Raw genomic sequence first — 18,709 nt, 5'->3', positions numbered from 1 at the left:
AGATTAAAACAGAGACTGAAGGAACACCCATTCAGAGCCTGCCCCACATGTGGCCCATACATATACAGCCACCCAATTAGACAAGATGGATGAAGCAAAGAAGTGCAGACCGACAGGAGCCGGATGTAGATCGCTCCTGAGAGACACAGCCAGAATACAGCAAATACAGAGGCGAATGCCAGCAGCAAACCACTGAACTGAGAATAGGACCCCCGTTGAAGGAATCAGAGAAAGAACTGGAAGAGCTTGAAGGGGCTCGAGACCCCATATGTACAACAATGCTAAGCAACCAGAGCTTCCAGGGACTAAGCCACTGCCTAAAGACTATACATGGACTGACCCTGGACTCTGACCTCATAGGTAGCAATGAATATCCTAGTAAGAGCACCAGTGGAAGGGTCCTGCTAAGACTGAACCCCCAGTGAACTAGACTGGTGGGGGGAGGGCGGCAATGGGGGGAGGGTTGGGAGGGGAACACCCATAAGGAAGGGGAGGAGGGAGGGGGATGTTTGCCCGGATACCGGGAAAGGGAATAACACTCGAAATGTATATAAGAAATACTCAAGTTAATAAAAAAATAAATAAATAAATAAAATAAATGTTTTGTTTCTCTTCTATCCAGATCATTATTATGATTTCTGTAAAAGACAGTTAATTCTATATATGGCCAGTCTTCCTGGCCCAATGGCTTTATCTTATACATAGACATTTATAGAAAAGCAGTTGGAAAAGACCACAGTGCACGACGCACTTAGAAACACTTTGTCCCTTCCACAGGAACCCACAGCATTCTATGTTGTAAAAGTGTGTGATGAGATAACTGATTTCAAATCAGTTTCTCAGAATATCAGAATTTCCTGTTCGACTTTCAGTGACACATTAGTGAGAAATCTCCTTCTCCACTCTTGACTCACTCTGAGGCTCATGGAACAACCTGCAAAGTTCACAGCCACTGCTGCCCTAGATTTCTGCCACATACTCCACCTTTTGATGCTTGGTTCCCACAGACCACCTGTGACCCTCACACCTCACTGAAGGAGGTCCTGCTTTCTGGCAACACAGGGAGCTTGTCACTACTTACTTTTCTCCACTTGCAGTCAGTTGAGGGTACACTGCAAATGCTACATGTGGAGCAACTGAGGCACCATTCAAATGCAGGGAAACAAACTGGAACATAGATGCTTCTAGACAGCTCAGATAAATCCAAGTGCATGGATCGCACTGGAGACCCTCTCAAAGTTTTGTCCTTGTTGTCTCTTAAGATGTGCTTATTCTATGGAATACAGTGGATACCTTCTCAGAGTTCTGTCCTAGTTGTCTATTGAGAGTTAGTTATCCTCTTTTGTTTCTGTTTCTTTATCAATATAATTAAGTCTGACCTGATAATGAAGTGTCTGTTATACATGTTGCAATCTATGCGCTGTGGATCTTTGGATAAAACCATATCAATTTATCCCAGAGGGCACAGATTCTTAAAAGGATCTTCTCACTGAGTGGTGAAGAACAATTGTGGAAGTCGAGACCAAAATATCAATTTAAATAGATAATGTTTATTGAGAGCTCAGTAGGCCAGAGGTGAATAATAATTGCATTACATGATTTTTTTCACATTTTAGAGGAATGCACTAGGCTATTACTAATTTCTTAGTGGTCATGTAAATTTCAAAGCCAGAATTAATTCTATATCTCACTTACTCCAGGGCTAATTGATTGAATTGTTAAATTATGCTGCGTTATTACAATTGTGTTTTATGTGACTCTCATGACACTGACTTGTGCCGCCTTAGACTCTTTGAAAATATTTGAATCATTGTTCTACTCTGAACCATTTTTTTTCAGGTTGTGGTTTCACATGTTACCAAATTTTTAAATAAAATGGCAAGTAAAATCACCTTTGAAATATTTCCAATATCATTTGTTTTAAGCAGAATTCATTCATTTTTACTCATTTCTCTGAACTTCTCGATTATTTCAAATAAAATAAATTTAACAACAGGGAACATGTTTTTAATAAATATATTAGCAATTAAAATAATATACAAGTTTTATATGCATATGTATGTATCAACCTTCCTAGGTTACCCATTCAGAGCAGTCAGTTTTTCTCATTATTGGATTTCGATTTATTAGTGAAGTTTAGCAGATTTCTGTGAGAGCATGCACACATGAAAATGTAACTTTGATAATTAAAGAAGAAGTCATGAATTCCAGAGAGAGAGGAGGGAATGGAACAGGTTAGAAGGGAAGAGAGAGGGATAGAAATTATGTGAAATTCTCAAAAACAATAAAAATAAATAAATTGAAATTAATTCAACATTCTTTTATTCTAATGTTAGGTTCTTTGGTGTAAGCATGAACCATTTTATGGTGTTGGTCCTGAGAAAACTAAATTTAATTTTTAAATTAGTTCTTTTGTTTCTAAACATCTTTGCTCCTCATTAAGTTATTGCCTTATCAAAAATGTTTTATCAAAAGTGGATTATCTTGTAAAACTTGTTGTTGTTGTTGTTTATACCACAGCACACATATTCATAGTCCAAGGGGAAAAATAAAAGATTAAAATTTGTAACTGCAAAATGAGCCCCATTGTTCCAAACTCCACCCACTTTGGGTTCATCAGATTGTATACCTTTTCCGTAGCACAGCACTAGCTACAGACATGAGTAATGATCGAGTCACCTATGCAGAACTGAATGTGGCCAAGAACTCAAGGTACCAGCACAACAAACCAAGGGGCAGTCGCAGCTCCATTTCAGTAATAGAGCAGGAAATCGTTTATGCGGATTTCAGCTTTAAAAATCCTTCTCAAGAGCAGACCCGGATCTGCAGGGATTGCCACTGCAAAGGTGAGGTACTGGATGGACCCTGCACTGGGCTGACAGGAGCATGAAGAGATGTGGGCAGAGGTGAAAAGGGTTCTCTTTGGGAGGACTGGAGCCCTAACTTAAGCCATGCTTTTGTAATTTGGGAGCATAAACTTCATTCTGCTGTAAGACTTTCTGGATCGTTCTGTTCACCAAAAGTGAAACACTAGTGCTTACAAACAGATTACAGCATGGAGAGGAGCCTGGGGTCAGAATCTATATGTTGTTTCAATGTGTATATAAATTTTTGTGTACCTAAACCTTGTGAACAGCCGCCTTTACCTTTGCATTTCTCCCTGAAGGTTTTCCATCTCCTCCAGAAAAACTCATTGCTGGGACCCTGGGCTTCATCAGTTTTGTCTTAATTGTTGCTGTGGTTGTAATTACTACAGTTGCCACACCATGTAAGCATATTTTTAAGATTATAAAGGAACTTTCTACTTTAATGACTAGAAGTGCCTTTCAAAACTTCATATCAAGAACAGTAGTTTTTAGTTTGAAGTATGTATTTGTATTAAATGAGGAATAGTTGCTATGACATTGACAATATTATGACTATCAGAGAAATAGTATCAATGTTTACTTTTGATTTTTCAATGATTTCCTTACTTAAACACATAGTGTAGAACCTTGGAGATTCTTTACAGAGACATGAAAACTGTTTTGAAAGTGGTCTTGTGTAGTTTATGTGGTAAAAGATATTGAAACTTGGGTTTTCATTGAATTAATTTTCTCCAAAGTTTTTCGCATGTTATTTATTTTGGGGGCAATATAAATTGTATTCCAATAAATACAATTAAATTGTATTTGAATTAGTACCCTAATTCAAAATAGTACATCAGTCTCGGACTAAGAAACTAAAATTGTTACGGTTATTTTGGATGTTAATCTCATAAAAATATTTTAACTCTTCAGATACTGAAACAAAGGCACAGATCAACTCCTCAATGACGAGAACCTACCAAGGTACATCTTGCTTATCAAAGTCCTGATATTTTTACACATTTTATTTTGTGTCTTGCCATTCAAAGTTAGCGTTAGGGTTTTAGGAATAAAACAATCTAGAACTATGAACACTACATGTTTATAAGTAAAGATTACGGATGAATTCTGATAAGACAGAAGTGAATTTCACTTTTCTAGAGTAGTTTAATATTCGTGACTTTGAAAAACTCTGGAGAATGAATACTTACTTTTTGCTTTAGATAGACTCATGAACACAGGGTCAGAGGGCAACTCTTTTCTTTGCTTGTGTGATTGAGTATGTATTTTGTTTTAAATTTACTTGCCTCTAGACTATGGATATATATTTTACATGAATATTCAAACCTATGAATGCATACTAATTTTCATTATAAAGTTCATGTTGCTTCTAGATATAAACCACAATCTCTTTTCAGCACGACCTTGTACTCGTTGTCCAGATGATTGGATATCATATTCCCACAACTGTTATTACATTAGTGTGGAGAGAAAATCTTGGAATGATGGTTTGACGTCCTGCATTTCCAAAAATTGCAGTCTGCTTCACATAGATAGTGAAGAGGAGCAGGTAAGAAGTGACATGTGTCAATCATTGCTTAACCTTTCTTCCTGTCAACATTTGTGCAACCAGTTCATATTCATACATGTTTCATTTGATTATGACATTTTATAATATTTCATTGTTTATTTTACAATATTTTATTTGTATTTCTGTGCTGGTAATAAATAATTATTTGCAAGTATTTTTTATTATATGAAAACCATCCTTATACAAGTACATTTATTTTGAAATTAACTTTACCATTTAATTTTACCATGTAAAAATCAATATATGTACCATAGTTGATATTGATCAAAAAGTGACTAGGTAGAAGTAGTTAGAGTCAGATTACTAGCCAGACCTTCCATTTCTTCCTTGGCCCTTGCCTGGGCATACTAGTATCATGTCTTCCTGCCCAAAGCTATTTTTCTGACTTTTGCTATAGTTAGCTGCACATACCTTTGAGTTTTATAAGACAGGGTTCAGAAAGATGTAAGCACCATTACATATTCATCCAGTACTTTAGCAGTTCTCATACTCTAGGTTAGAACTCTTTGTGGAGTAGAATGACCCTTATCACAGGGGCCACCTAAAGGCATAAAATATCAAATATTTACATTATGATTCATACTCATAGAAAATTATAAAGTTTAAAAATTAATTTTATGGTTGGGGGATCACTTCGACATGAGGAACTATATTGAAAGATCATAACATTAAGAAGGTATAGAACCACTGATATAACTCTTTCATGGTTCTAGAACAAATCATTGATTCACTTCACCACATTGATCTGCAGTTGCTAATTTTCACTGCTGCGTTATATAACCAAAGCATTGTAAGACCCATTCCATCTGATGACTCTGGATGGGAACAGTGTCCACACACTCAAGGACAGACACATCCTACATGGCCTTTGTGCTCATGGAATCCACTCCTCCAGCTCCCACCTTGGTATCCTTTAGCAAGTGGGAGAAGCACTTCATGTAGCCAATTACCCCTACCATTAGGTATTTTCAGTCTTGCCCTGTGCTGTTGCCAGGACTTTCTTACACAAGAACAAGAGAGGTCTCACAGCTCCCTTACTGTCTTATGGTTCTGTTCTTGGGTCCTGGGAAAGAGCATGGAAGATCATTTCCTTCCATTGAATGAGGGACACAGGATTTCTTGCTATTTACATTGCCTCATCTTCGGAGAAAAGCCCTTTAGGCTTTGTGTTTCAGGCCTTCAGAATTCCTTGGTTTTGTCTTTTATTATTACTTTCTTTTTATTTTTTCACATTTTTTATTAATTTACTTTTACAACCCAGATTTTATTCCTCCCCGGTCCACTCGCTCCACAACACATCCACATCCCATTGCTCCTCCCCAACCTCCACCCCATGTTTCCAAAAGCATGTCCCCACCCCACCCACCAAACCGGACCTCTAAACTTCCTGAGGCCTCCAGTCTCTTGAGGATTAGGTGCATCTTCTCTGACTAAATCCAGACCTAGAAGTCCTCTACTGTGTATGTATTGGAGGCCCCATCTCAGCTTGTATGCTGCCTGGTTGCTGATCCAGTGTCTAAGAAATCTCGGGGATCCAGGCTAATTGACACTGCTGGCCCCCCTACAAGGTTGCCCTCCTACTCAGCTAGCTACAGCTTTTCCCTAATTCAACCACAGGGATCAGTAGCTTCTGTTCATTGGTTGGGTATAAATATCTGCATCTGACTCTTTGAGCTGTTTGTTGGGTCTTTTGGAGGGCAGTCAGGATAGATCCCTCTTTGTGAATGCCCCATAGCCTCAATAATGGTGTCAGGTTTTGGGGCCTCCCCTTCGACTGGATCCAACTTTGGGCCTGTCATTGGATATTCTTTTCTCAATTCTTCTCCATTTCTATCCCTGCATTTCTTTCAGGACAGGAAGAACTATGGGTCAGACCTTTGACTGTGGGATAGCAACCCCATCCCTCATTTGATGCCCTCTCTTTCTGCTAAAGATGGGTTCAATAAATTCCTTCTTCCTACTGTAAGGCATTTCATCTAGGGTCTCCCCTTTGAGTAATCAAAGTCTCTCACTTCCCAGGTCTCTGGTATAATCTAGAGGGTTCTCCCAACCTCCTTCCTCCTGAGATTGCCTGTTTCTATTCTTTCTGCTGGCCTTCAGGGTCAGTCCTTTTAACCCACCCAATACGAGATCATGTTCCCTTCTCTCTTGACCCCCATCACCTTTCCCTCCCCGTCCCTCTTTCCCTCCCCCTTTGTGGTTGCTTTCTTCTCCCTCCCAAGTGAGACTGAGGTGTTCTCACTTGGGCCCCTCGATTTGTTGACCTTTTTGAGTTCTGTGGTACTTTCCAAGTTTTCCCTTGAATGTATCACAGAAGCCAAGAGAAACATTAATGCTACCTGGTTGGTAATCCATCCTTACAGTGATAGACATCACAGCAGCCAAGAGAAACATTAATGCAACCTGGTTGGTAATCCACCCCTACAGTGATAGACATCAGGGCTCAGCAAGATAAGCTAATGTAGTACCCAGAGAGCAATCTTTATCTACCATATCACTCATTTCTTCAGTAGCAAGTCATGAATTTCCTTCTAAAATTGAACTTTGAGAAATAGCAGAAGAGTTTATTTGAAAAAATTCCATGCATTGTTTCTGGAAAATTGTTTGAAGTCCGGTAGGTATTGTGCTGTTAGCATGAGTATTAAATTACATAAATCAATCACCAAATTCCTTACTAATATAAGAAAAATACAATTTCTAACCATAAACACTTATGCTTGTGTTAATTCTAGATCAAAATTACACACATATGTGAATGTTATGGTAATGTAAGAAATGTTCTCATTTTAATAAGTTGATTTTTATTAGATAATAACAATATTATGACAAAATACACTAACACATTTTAAAAACAGTAAAAGCCTTCATAATGATGAAAATTCCTTGCTTATCTGGTAGGCTTTTCTGCAGTCCTTTTCACTGGTCTCATGGACTGGATTCTTTCGAAAGAGCAGAAGTCAGCCCTGGGTTTGGGAAAATGGCTCAACTTTCAAACCAAAGTAAGTTTTCATGAAGGATGCAATAGACCAGAAAAATATACAAAGAAAGCATTAGAAGAATGTTGTCAACAAATGAAGCTGAATTATAGACTGGCAGAATGAGCTGCTCATGTAACTCTGAAGAATGGGCTGCTTGACTTTCATAACAATTACCTCTTACCCCACTATTAGTGAAGACGTCATTGCTGACTTTCATGACTTTTGTGAGACTTCTTTTGCAATGACTTATAGAAGTCACTCATTTGGTAGATTAGCCGAATATAAACATACATTTTTAAGTGAATTTTGTATTTGCACTATTGAAGGATAACAGAGATGCTGCATGATGAATATAACTGTATCATGATGTCAACTTCTGGTCTCACGGCAGAAAACTGTACCATTTTACATCCATATGTTTGTAAGTGCAAATTAACCAACTGAAACACCTGCATTTGAAGTCTGCCAGGTAATGTTACATTTCACAACCTGAAAATAGACTTGTGATTGTGTATATCTTAAATTGGATTATATTATTTGTTTCAATGACCATTTCTTGCAAAACAATTATTGGAATATATAAGCACTCAAAAAGTAATGAATATTACTTTTGTATCTGAGTCTTTTTGATCAAGCTACTCATAATATTAACTTTTAGCAAACATCTAAGGAGGCTTTGTACAGAAGAATTGTTACATTTCAAATCTACAAGTCAATGCACTTTCATAGGACTTTGTAGAATTGCCAGTTGTAAATTGCAAATTCGGCTTCTGTAGTACACTTAGGTCATCCACTTTTAATCTACATTTTCACATATATATACATATATACTTAAGCATATGTATAGCATATCTGTGTAGTTATGTGTATAAATATGCAAATATATTTTAAGACTTTTGTCCACTGGATACCCAGAAAATTTTTATTAATATAGTTTCAATATCTGAGTCTTGTAAAACTTAGAACATTTATTAAAATATAGATATAAAATATTTACACCTTCTTAATACTTTTTCATGGACCTTTGGTTAATTACATGGGCCTAAAGTTTCTTCTGTTATTTTCATGCTCTCACAATATGTCTTTGACTTATATCTTTTTGGTTTTGTGTGTGTGTGTGTGTGTGTGTGTGTGTGTGTGTGTGCGCGCGCGCGCGCGCATGTATGTGTGCATACATGCTTTCATGGAGCCTGTACAAAGGTCAGAGGACATCTTATAAAAGGTGGCTTCCTCCTTCTACTATGTGGGATTCAGGGATCAAACTGAGATTGGCATGTTAAATGGCAAACACTGTTACCTTCTGGACCATCCCCAAACCCTTTGGTTTTGTTTGTTTAGCTTTGTTTGGTTTTGGTTTGGTTGAGATGATATCTCCCTGTATAGCACAGACTGAAATCAAAGTGTCAGCAGCCATAGTGTCTGTTGGAGGAGAGGCTTACGGGCATATGTTAACAACAGTGGCTTTCTTCTCTCTTTTCAACGAAAGGGACTTTAGTCCTTATTGGACTTTTCTGTTGGAATTTTGTTCTTGATTGTAATGTGGTACAGTTTATTGTTTTCTGCTTTTGGCTTCATTGATTGTGAACTTCATCTTATTTGGCTTTCTTGATTTCAATTTCTTACAATACATATTCATACTGAAGTATCTCCTTTTCTGTAATAAGGACTTTGATGGAATCTATTATTCATGAGGGAAGTTTTGCTATGTATCCATTATAATTTTTAACTGAGGAGATTTAGTGATAATATATTTGTCCTATTATTACTTAGAAATATGCTTCAGATTTGGAAACCAAATGCTTCGAACCTTTGACCATTTATTGATTTTTTTTGATACAACAAAAGAAATTTTTAATGATGTTGACATGTGGCTGTGAATATGGCTACTAAGACCAAAGAACTTACTTTAGACTTATTTTACATGTTATTTACTTTTTTAATTTAAGTTTAAGCTTGAATATGTGCAATTTGAATGTCTTCTGTAAACATGGTCATGGCTATTGTGTGGATAGCTCAGCTTTAAATACTTTCTAATTATATGCTGAGAAATATTTACATATTTCTGCATAAATTTTCCTTGTGGATCTAAGAATCTGAGCCTTCTATGATCACAGAAGTGGGTACGTGAGTGGGAGCCAATGTTAACTCTCCAGCTTAAGGTTTTCCATAACCTCACAGAGTCATCTGCTGGCAGAAATGTGGAGCGATGTATCTAGGTCCCATTTGGGGCTAAATTCTTGTCTTCCAATTCTATGCTTTATTATTCATTTCTTTACTTTTAGGTATACAAGAACTAATGAAATGTTATTAGTGGTTTGAATGACAATCTTGTCATTATTCAATATTCTTCATCTCCAATAATGATTTTGTCATCATATGATAGTGCAGTATTGACTCATTATCATTTTGTTACTTTCATTATTCCTTATGCCTATGTTGAGAGTTTTTCATTCATATGCTAACAAGACAAGACCATATTAAGTTAAATATTATTTAGCTTATATTTAATGTATATTAGATTATTGTAATATATTACTTATAATTTGCTTGAATGTATAATTAATACATTCAATGTATTAATGAATTAATTAATTCATTTAATTTTGAAGATTTCTATCCCAGAAACTCTAGTTTTTCTCTTTTCTTCCCTGTTCACAATAATTTCACTGACGACATTCCATTACATAAATTTGTTATTTTAACTTCAATTTGTTAATTTAACATTAAGTATTCATGTCTTGCATTTTACAGTTTAATTCTTTACTTCTTAAAATACAATGAATCAGTCATTTTACTCTTTTTCAAACAATCACAAGTTCAAACAACCTTCAACCTTTACTGTTTATTCAATTGCTTTCATTCTGAAATGCTACGATGTAATTCCCTGATACAATAAACATTTCAGTAGGATAATTTGTCATCAATATAATATTCATTCAGTAACTATTTAAGAAAATTTGAATAATTCCTTCTACTCTTCTTTTTGCATCAAAGTCTCTCATCTCCATTAATCATTAAATGGCCAAATCCTTCCTATAGTTTTACTCACGACTTTTGTTAATTCCTAAAAAAATGAATTAATTTTATTATCATTGTAAAAAAGTAAAGCCCATTTACATCTTTTTACCTCCAAATTATTCATCTTTAAGTGTCAAAATTCCTTCAGTAAGAGCCAAAAGAAAGTTATATTCACAGTACTATCCTTAGAGATGACTAAATTGGAAAAATTAAAAATATAAATCTAAATATTCTTGTTATATTAAATCACTTCACTTTGTTTTTAAATTTTTGTTATATTATTGTCTAAACATAGATTTCATAGAGTTACATGCCCAAAGAGTAAAAACCCACATTGTTGTGTGTAATAAAAATATGTTCTATATAACAGATAAAGGATTGTATAGTATAAAACTGTAGGTCAATGTCTATACCGGTAATACATATAATTATATCGAATAAGAAAAAGAAACATTAATGAATAGACCATGGTCTACAATACTTGAGAACTAAATCTTAAAGTACACTAAGATGTTTTTTAATAAAATAAATTTAGTTGTGATAAATTGAACTCACATAGAGTATATATATGGAGCACTTGAAATAAGATTTAGTTTATAAAAATAAAATATAATGAATAGAAATATAGGTTGACTTATTGCACAAGGCATGTAAGTTCATGTACCCACAGATAAGCAGTAGGAGAATCAGGAATGTTAAGCACACAGTGTTGTCTCTTCAAAGAGCAAGACGTGTAACCTGTTTTCTACTCAGAAAGCTGGGAATGGAAGTGACTAATAGACTGGTGACTTTTGCACTGTGTGGCTGAAGCCATATCATATCCTCCTCCAGATCCTAATCTTGAGCTTATTTTCTTAGATAATCTGTAGAATCTGTTTTTATTGGAAGATGTCACTTGTACTTTACAAAGAATTTCTATATAGTCGTGTCTTAAGCTTTGTTGTGTACATGGGGTTAATTTTCATTGGGAAACTTTTTTTCCCAAATTGCAATGTGCTTAAACATACCTGAAATAACCAATCGAGATCAGACTATGTTTGAATCAACACTGGCTCCTAATTTCCACTGTTTCCTTCTGATCATTACCCTCCTGGCTCTGTTGGTTGCAGAGAACCCCACAATTCATGGTTCAATTAATGACAGTCACATTCTGAGAAATGCATCATTACACAGTCCCATGTAATGAGATTGTAATAGGACAACTGTAGCAGCTGAAGTGTCTTCAAATACATAATATTTCAGGACCATAGTTACACATGATTCATTATTGATCAGATATTTTCATCATCTTTTTTCTGTTTGTTGTGTTGCTGAAAATGCTCCCACATGCTAGGCAAGTGCTATGTGCCACTGAGGCACACCCTTAGCCACAGAATGTCGTTAGGTAGCCCATGACTATACAAGTCATACGGATGGCTCTAAGATTCTAAATTCTATTTCTGTAGACTTTAGGAAATAAAAACTTAGGTTAGTTTGAGCTGAACCTTCCAGAGGTTTCATGGCCATGAACATCCCTGAACTGATGGGTAACAGACTCCCCTTTGTTTGATGTTGATATTGTCTATTTTATAGGTAGCCTAATGTCATGTAACAGTTTCAAACACAAAATACTTGTTCTTTTTCTTTAAATATAAAGACATCTCTGACCTTTTGAGCCATTCAAAATAAAGGATAAGATTTCGTTTTAAACACTATTGGTAATCAATAAATAAAAGCATTATAGCGAAATAATGATCATGCACGTGGTAAAAATACTATCAGTACACCCCCACTTGGCATCTGGTCTTCGAAAATTATCACATATCAAAATTGTCATAATCATCTAAATCATTATTTATAAAATAAAAAATTTAATGCACCCATTCTAGTCATGAGGCTCAATAATATTATAGACATTCTAAAAGATATTCCTGTGAAGTCTTGCTTCATGTTACTGATATTTTTATGCATGAGTTTTTTTACACTGAAAATCATATGCCACACAAGGACTTGATTCTAGTCTACTTTTTCACATTTCTATTTTAGGGACAAATCTTACATGGCTTTGTTCCTGGAACCAGCATGGATTTCTACGGATTTGGCTGTCATTGAGTTTTAGACACTACTACCTCAGCTTCCTAAGAAGCTTGGATTACTGCCCTAAGCCACCATGCCAGGTGTTCTGGTTACCTCATTGTAAACATGACACAACCTGGGAAGAAGGAGTATCAATTGACAAACTGCCTCTGTCAGATTGGCTTTGTAGTCTCTACTGTGGCAAACTATTCTTAGGAATGACTGAGATGGAATGGCCCTTCCCTTTGTCTGTGACACCATTCCTAGCCACATACCCCTGTGCTATAAAAGAATGACTGAAATGGAAGCATCAATCAGTGTTCCTTCCTGCTTTCTGCTCCCATCCCTGGTTTCCCTCCTCAGTTATGGAAGTGACCCAAAAGTATATGTTGAAATAAATCCCTGAGTTGCTTTTGATCAAAATATTTTATCATAGCAACAAAAGCCAACCACCATGCCAGACTTCCATGCCTTTCTTTAATTTTTGCCAATCTATTGTGTTTCCTAGTCCCAACTATGAATTTATGTTGAACCCAGACACCTGTTGAAATGTTTTTATTTTTAAAGTTAGATATAGCTCAAGGGTTTGAGGACATTTGAACAAGACTTTTGGATAAAGCTGCAACAAAAGGAGCGTTTACCCTACATTTCACCCAGTTGGATGGTCTTAGGCTTCATATTCTATTCAACCTTACAGAAGACTTACTATGTTAATATCTTAAAGACATTTACCTAAAGAATAATTCCTGACATCTTCTGCTGCACTCCAGTCAAGTGACTACACAAGAAGTAACCTGTATAAAATTACACCCTCAAAGTACTCCTAACACCTTGATGGAAATGAAGAGAATCACCAAGACTCTTAAAATATGTATTCACCTTTCTTTGTCAGAGGAATGCTGCGCTGAAGTTAGAAACCAGTCCGTTATAATTCATTTTACATGTAATAATCCAACCTCCAAATTGGCTATGGTAAACATATATACTAAATACATATATACATAAATGCATATATGCATACACATAAGACCATATATATACATTCACATACAGATACATACATATGTACAGATTTTTCATGTGTTGCTAAATTCTCCAAGTCTTTACAAAGCACACATTTACTGAATATACAAAAGTCCGTTCTAAAGGTAAAATTAGATTTGAGGATGTGGCATTTTGTCTGAGTTTATCTTTCCTAATCTGTATGCATGTTAGCCCACCACCACACTCCAAGCAGCTGTTTCCCTCCATCTTTTTCACTGCTTCCTTTTCTCCTTGCAGATCTCTGGCTCCCTTCACATGAACTTGTGACTAGAATCCAAAGGGTCATCTGCTTTCCCTAACTGTCTCATTCGATGGTAACAATCACAGTTGTTGTTACCTATAAGACTGCTCTTGAATGACTGGAAGTCTCCGCACATAGTCATTACAGGACACATTTAATATATTCTCATTTATGTAATTTTGTAAAAAAATATTTCAAAAGCTTATCCTGAATTTGTCAAAAGTAAAATAACAGAATTATTGCAAAGCGTTTTTAGTCTATGTGTTGTGAGTTTGTAAACCAATGTCATGCTTCTGGAAAACTTGATTAAGATGCTAATTAGTATTCGTAAGTGGTTATATTAATTATTGTGAAGTTTGGTCAGTTTAAGTTGTGAGCCCAGCCTTTAACAGCTGAGCCATTTCTCCAGCTCAAATTTTGGTCAGTTTTGAACTTGTAGGTTTTTTGCAATATTTTCTTCCCAAAGGTTCATATTTATAATATTTTCCACATAAAATAATTTTATTATATACTTTTATATATTAGTATAAACTAAAATTTTAAACTAAGAAATTAAAATTCATGTTTTCATAAATATTAATTGTTTAAGATCTCCTTTTTTTAGCTATTATAATTAAGGAGCAAAACATTATGTCCTAATAAACCCCAGAAAAGTAGACAATAATTTTCAAAGTCCCAGTGTTTTCACTGGTTTAACTTTATCTTGAACGCAGCCTTTGCAGAAATGATAGTGACTTCCAAAAGAAATGAACAAAAGAATTAGTCAATGAATCTTCACCAATAAAGACTTTACAGAAACATGTGTTCTTGTACAATATTCAAAGGACATGCTTAAAGTCAGACTGCCCTTTGGTATCAATCACCTCAAATTTCGCTACTGTGGCTATAAAACAAGACTCAAATACTTGTTCTGTTTGAAAAGAGTAATTTTTGTGCAGTGACTTTTTGGGACATATGTAGGGTGAGGTTTTGCTTGATTTCTACATATGCAGATAGATTTGGGGATGCATGCCTAACTTTCCCTATGTTTGTATGTATTAGCCTGTGTGCATTTTATTTGCAGCAGCCTACAAGAATGCATGCCTGTAATTTGCATGTGCCTGATCATGCCTCTGCAAAGATACAAAGTCATTATTTCATATCATTGTTACTACTAAGACAAAGGTTCTAATGTTTGTTATATCGTTGTCATTGCTATACAAAAGGAGTGGTTAACAACTTACAATAGCTGTTACCAGGTTTGTATAGAAAGAGAAACTTGAATGGAGAGTTTGGTTTCCTATCTCAATAAGAACTCTTTTTTATGTGTTTGATGAAGAGCTTAATGGCTAACATACATGATGTGCAAGGCTGAGGACCAGCATTTGGCTCTCCCACAACCATATAAATGCTAGGCCAGTGTTGCTGTGTTTTATAAAAAGAAAAAGGCCAGGGCTATGTTTTATAGAGCAAGGTATATGAGGTGAGGGTCCATGCTGAGGCATTCCTTCCCAGCTATAGCGCGAATATGGTATGAATTTATTTAGGTCACAGAAAGGGGAAGAAAGAGAAAGAGAGGGGCAGGGCTAGAAGCTGGCCAGAAATATGTGGAAAGAGATGGGGAGGGGATGGAGAGAGAGGGAGAAGGGGCAGAGAGGTAAGAGAGTAAGAAGATAAGTGGATAAGAGATTGAGAGGGGACAAGCAGCCCTATTATGAGTCAGACATACCTGACTATTGCCAAGTAACTGTGGGATGGAGCCTAGAAGAAATGCTAACAGGTTTGGTCAGAAGCAGGTAATGCTACCTAGAGGAGTCAGAGATTGGAGATCAATAGAGTAAGCAGGGCAGCTAGAGCAGCCAAATCATTGAGTTTAGGATCAACTAGAGAACTTACCTTGATGTAGAAGATGTTGAGATTTTCTCACGTTATGTGACACAAACAAGTTGTGGGCATGAGAAGTTGTTTATTCATGAACTGCAAATATTCAAATATGTCTCAGTAAAATAAAAATATAAATGAAACATGATGAAGTGAAAAAGGAAATATATGTTTCACAGATTCATAAACATGTACAAGATAATGAAAAAGTTTTAGTAATATAATACTGGCAGATAGGGAACATACATTCTTCTCGCGAACAAATAAAACATCCAAATAGGATAACAAGGCCACAAAGCAAAACTTAATATATTGAAATAATTCTTCTGTATCATATAGAAGAGAGATTTTAATTCAGCTTATTTACTGCATAGTTATATTTGAATTTTGTTATTTAAAACTAAGTATTTGCATTAAAATGTAAACAATTACAATTAAGGATAAGTAACTCAATAATATGAGTACTTATATTGATAATTTCAATACTATTTCACCCATCGAACTTATTTATTTTTCACTAAAGTAATTGTAAAAATTTAGCTTTGAAATGAATATCCTAGTAAGAGCACCAGTGGAAGGGGAAGCCCTGGGTCCTGCTAAGTCTGAACCCCCAGTGAACTAGACTATGGGGGGAGGGCGGCAATGGGGGGAGTGTTGGGAGGGGAACATCCATAAGGAAGGGGAGGGGGGAGGGGGATGTTTGCCCGGAAACCGGGAAAGGGAATAACACTTGAAATGTATATAAGAAATACTCAAGTTAATAAAAAAAAAATATGTTCACTCAAATGTGGCACATTTAAGTACAACGGAACTAGAGACCTGTTTTTATATTTCCCTTGTTATGAAGAACAGAGCAGATTTGGGAGCAAACCATAAAATAAAGCTGCTCCTGCAGATCTGGTATGATTTGCGTTCTGGGAACTATGTCCCTGATTAGAGAAATTATAAGCTTTCACTTTCCCTTTTATTTCAAGTCTGTGTAGATCTATTCATCTGATAGTATGCAAATGAAAAGAGGGTCACAGAATGCATGCACAAAGTACACTAAAATACAAGGCGAGACTGTCTTAGTGTATGGATTTGCTACTGCAAAGGAGTGTGTAACACACTGAACTGGGAAAGCACAAGCAAAACAGACAATATTGCAGTGGGATCCGGAACAGATCGTGTGTTAGAGATGCAAACTGAAAATAAATGTGTACTCTCATCTTCTCGAATGCTTCAGCACCAATAGGTAGCAATTTGCAAGTAATTTAATTAAAAACAGGTTACCATTTGTAAAAAAAAAAAAAAAAAAAAATTTAGCTTTGAAATGGAAACAGGTAACCTCAGGAGGTAGGAGGTTGAGAGGACCCTCCAGAATGTACCAGAGACCTGGGAATTGAGAGACTCTCAGGTCTCAAAGGGGGAGGCCCTAGATGAAATGCCCTACAGTGGGGAAAGGGAACTTGTACAGCCTACCTCCAGCAAAAAGAAAGGGCATCAAGTGAGAGATGGGGTTGACATCCCACAGTCAAATACCCTGACCCATAATTGCTTCTGTCTGAAAGAACTGCAGGGATAGAAATGGAGAAGAGCCTGAGGAAAAGAAAGTCCAGTGACAGGCTAAAGTGGGAAACAGCTCAAGGGGAGGCCTAAAGAACTCCATTACTGAGGCTATAGAGTGCTCACAAAAAAAGGACCTATCATGACTGCCCTCCAAAAGACCCAACAAGCAGCTGAAAGAGTCAGATGCAGATATTTACACCCAACCAATGAACAGAAGCTGCTGAGCCCTGTGGTTGAATTAGGGAAAAGCTGGAAGAAGCTGAGGAGGAGGGCAACCCTGTAGGAGGACCAGCCGTCTCAATTAACCTGGACCCCTGTGATCTCTCAGACACTGGATCACCAACCAGGCAGCATACACCAGCTGATATGAGGCCCCCAACACATATATAGCAGAGGATTGCTGGGTTTGGATTTAGTCAGAGAAGATTCACCTAACCCTCAAGAGATTGGAGGCCACAGGGAGAGATCTGGTGAGGTGAGTCGGGTGGGGAAATCCTCCTAGAGACAGAGGGGACAGGGAAGAGGTATGGGATGCGGAACATTTGGAGGGTGGGCCTGGAGGGGAATAAAATCTGGAACATAAAAAAAAAATAAATAAAAATAAATTTAAAATTTTTTAAAGGTGAAAAAAATGTAAGTACGTCAAGAATTTTAGTGAAAATACAGTGCAAGTATTCTGCGGTTTTGTTCCAGTCATTGGAAGTTGAAAATGAATTGATTGCATTAACATCAAGTTTAATATCAGTTGATAATGATGCTGTGAGTTTTATAATGTTCCCATGATTTTTCATGGTATAAAAGATACAATATTGATATAAGAAGAAAAATGTATATAATATTGCTTATACTAGGTGTGGGCAACCTCCAGCAGACAGAGACATAATGAAACAGAAAGAAACGGAGAGTGAGAGAATTAAAAAATTCTAAGAATCCTCTCAGGAAAATACCCAAACCACCCAGGCGATTGCCAAGGTGGCTCTCTACAAACCAAAAGTAAGGCCCTAATGCTGAGGAGAAGCTGAGCTGATGCCCAAGGCTTCATCCCTCCTGATTAATGTCCATCCCAGAAGGTGCCCTGCTTTCTACCACAGGACAAAGGTAAGCACTGACCTGGCTATGGTTACAAGAGTAGCTTGGTTGCAAGATATGCTGGTGCAGTAGTGACACAAAGCTTGTGCAGGGAACCAATCAATATCTGATTGGAAATAAGGCTCACTCCATCAGATGGAGCCCATACCCAACACTGCTTGGTGGCCAAGAACATGAAGCTGGATAGGCGAGGGGAAAGCAAACACTAGGGTTCTGCCAAAGGAACATAACAATAAAATGGCTCACAAATAACATTATGCCGTGGTCATAGATTAGTGTTTTGACAAGCCACCATCAGAGATTCTTCTCTGTCCAGTAGATGGGAACAAAAACTGAGTCAACTGGACAGGATGCAGAGTGTGAGAGACTTTAGAACCTTCAGCCTGAAAATGGATGTCTCCATCATATCCTTCCCCTCTGGGCTCAGGGAGCTCTGAGT

At 36.6% G+C, this 18,709-nt stretch overlaps 1 protein-coding gene across 1 annotated transcript; it reads left to right on the top strand.

Moving 5' to 3' along the window:
- The first annotated feature begins 2,659 nt into the window (after positions 1–2,659).
- Positions 2,660–12,943, top strand: Klrc1 (killer cell lectin like receptor C1). The gene is made up of 7 exons (NM_001037441.2): positions 2,660–2,846; positions 3,167–3,268; positions 3,780–3,830; positions 4,265–4,416; positions 7,336–7,436; positions 7,742–7,884; positions 12,459–12,943. Exons 1-6 carry the CDS (start codon positions 2,660–2,662, stop codon positions 7,857–7,859), a joined length of 711 nt encoding a protein of 236 aa, NP_001032518.1. The 3' UTR covers positions 7,860–7,884; positions 12,459–12,943.
- Positions 12,944–18,709: the final 5,766 nt, after the last annotated feature.

Source organism: Rattus norvegicus, chromosome 4, assembly GCF_036323735.1.
Source record: "Rattus norvegicus strain BN/NHsdMcwi chromosome 4, GRCr8, whole genome shotgun sequence".
NCBI classification, from domain to species: domain Eukaryota; kingdom Metazoa; phylum Chordata; class Mammalia; order Rodentia; family Muridae; genus Rattus; species Rattus norvegicus.
This window is presented reverse-complemented; position numbering and strand designations above follow the sequence as displayed.

Coding starts and splice junctions, on each gene's coding strand:
- Klrc1 (NM_001037441.2), top strand. CDS start 2,660: ATGAGTAATGATCGAGTCACCTATGCAGAACTGAATGTGGCCAAGAAC. Junction 2,847..3,166: donor CAGGGATTGCCACTGCAAAG/GTGAGGTACTGG, acceptor TTCTCCCTGAAG/GTTTTCCATCTCCTCCAGAA. Junction 3,269..3,779: donor TACTACAGTTGCCACACCAT/GTAAGCATATTT, acceptor TTAACTCTTCAG/ATACTGAAACAAAGGCACAG.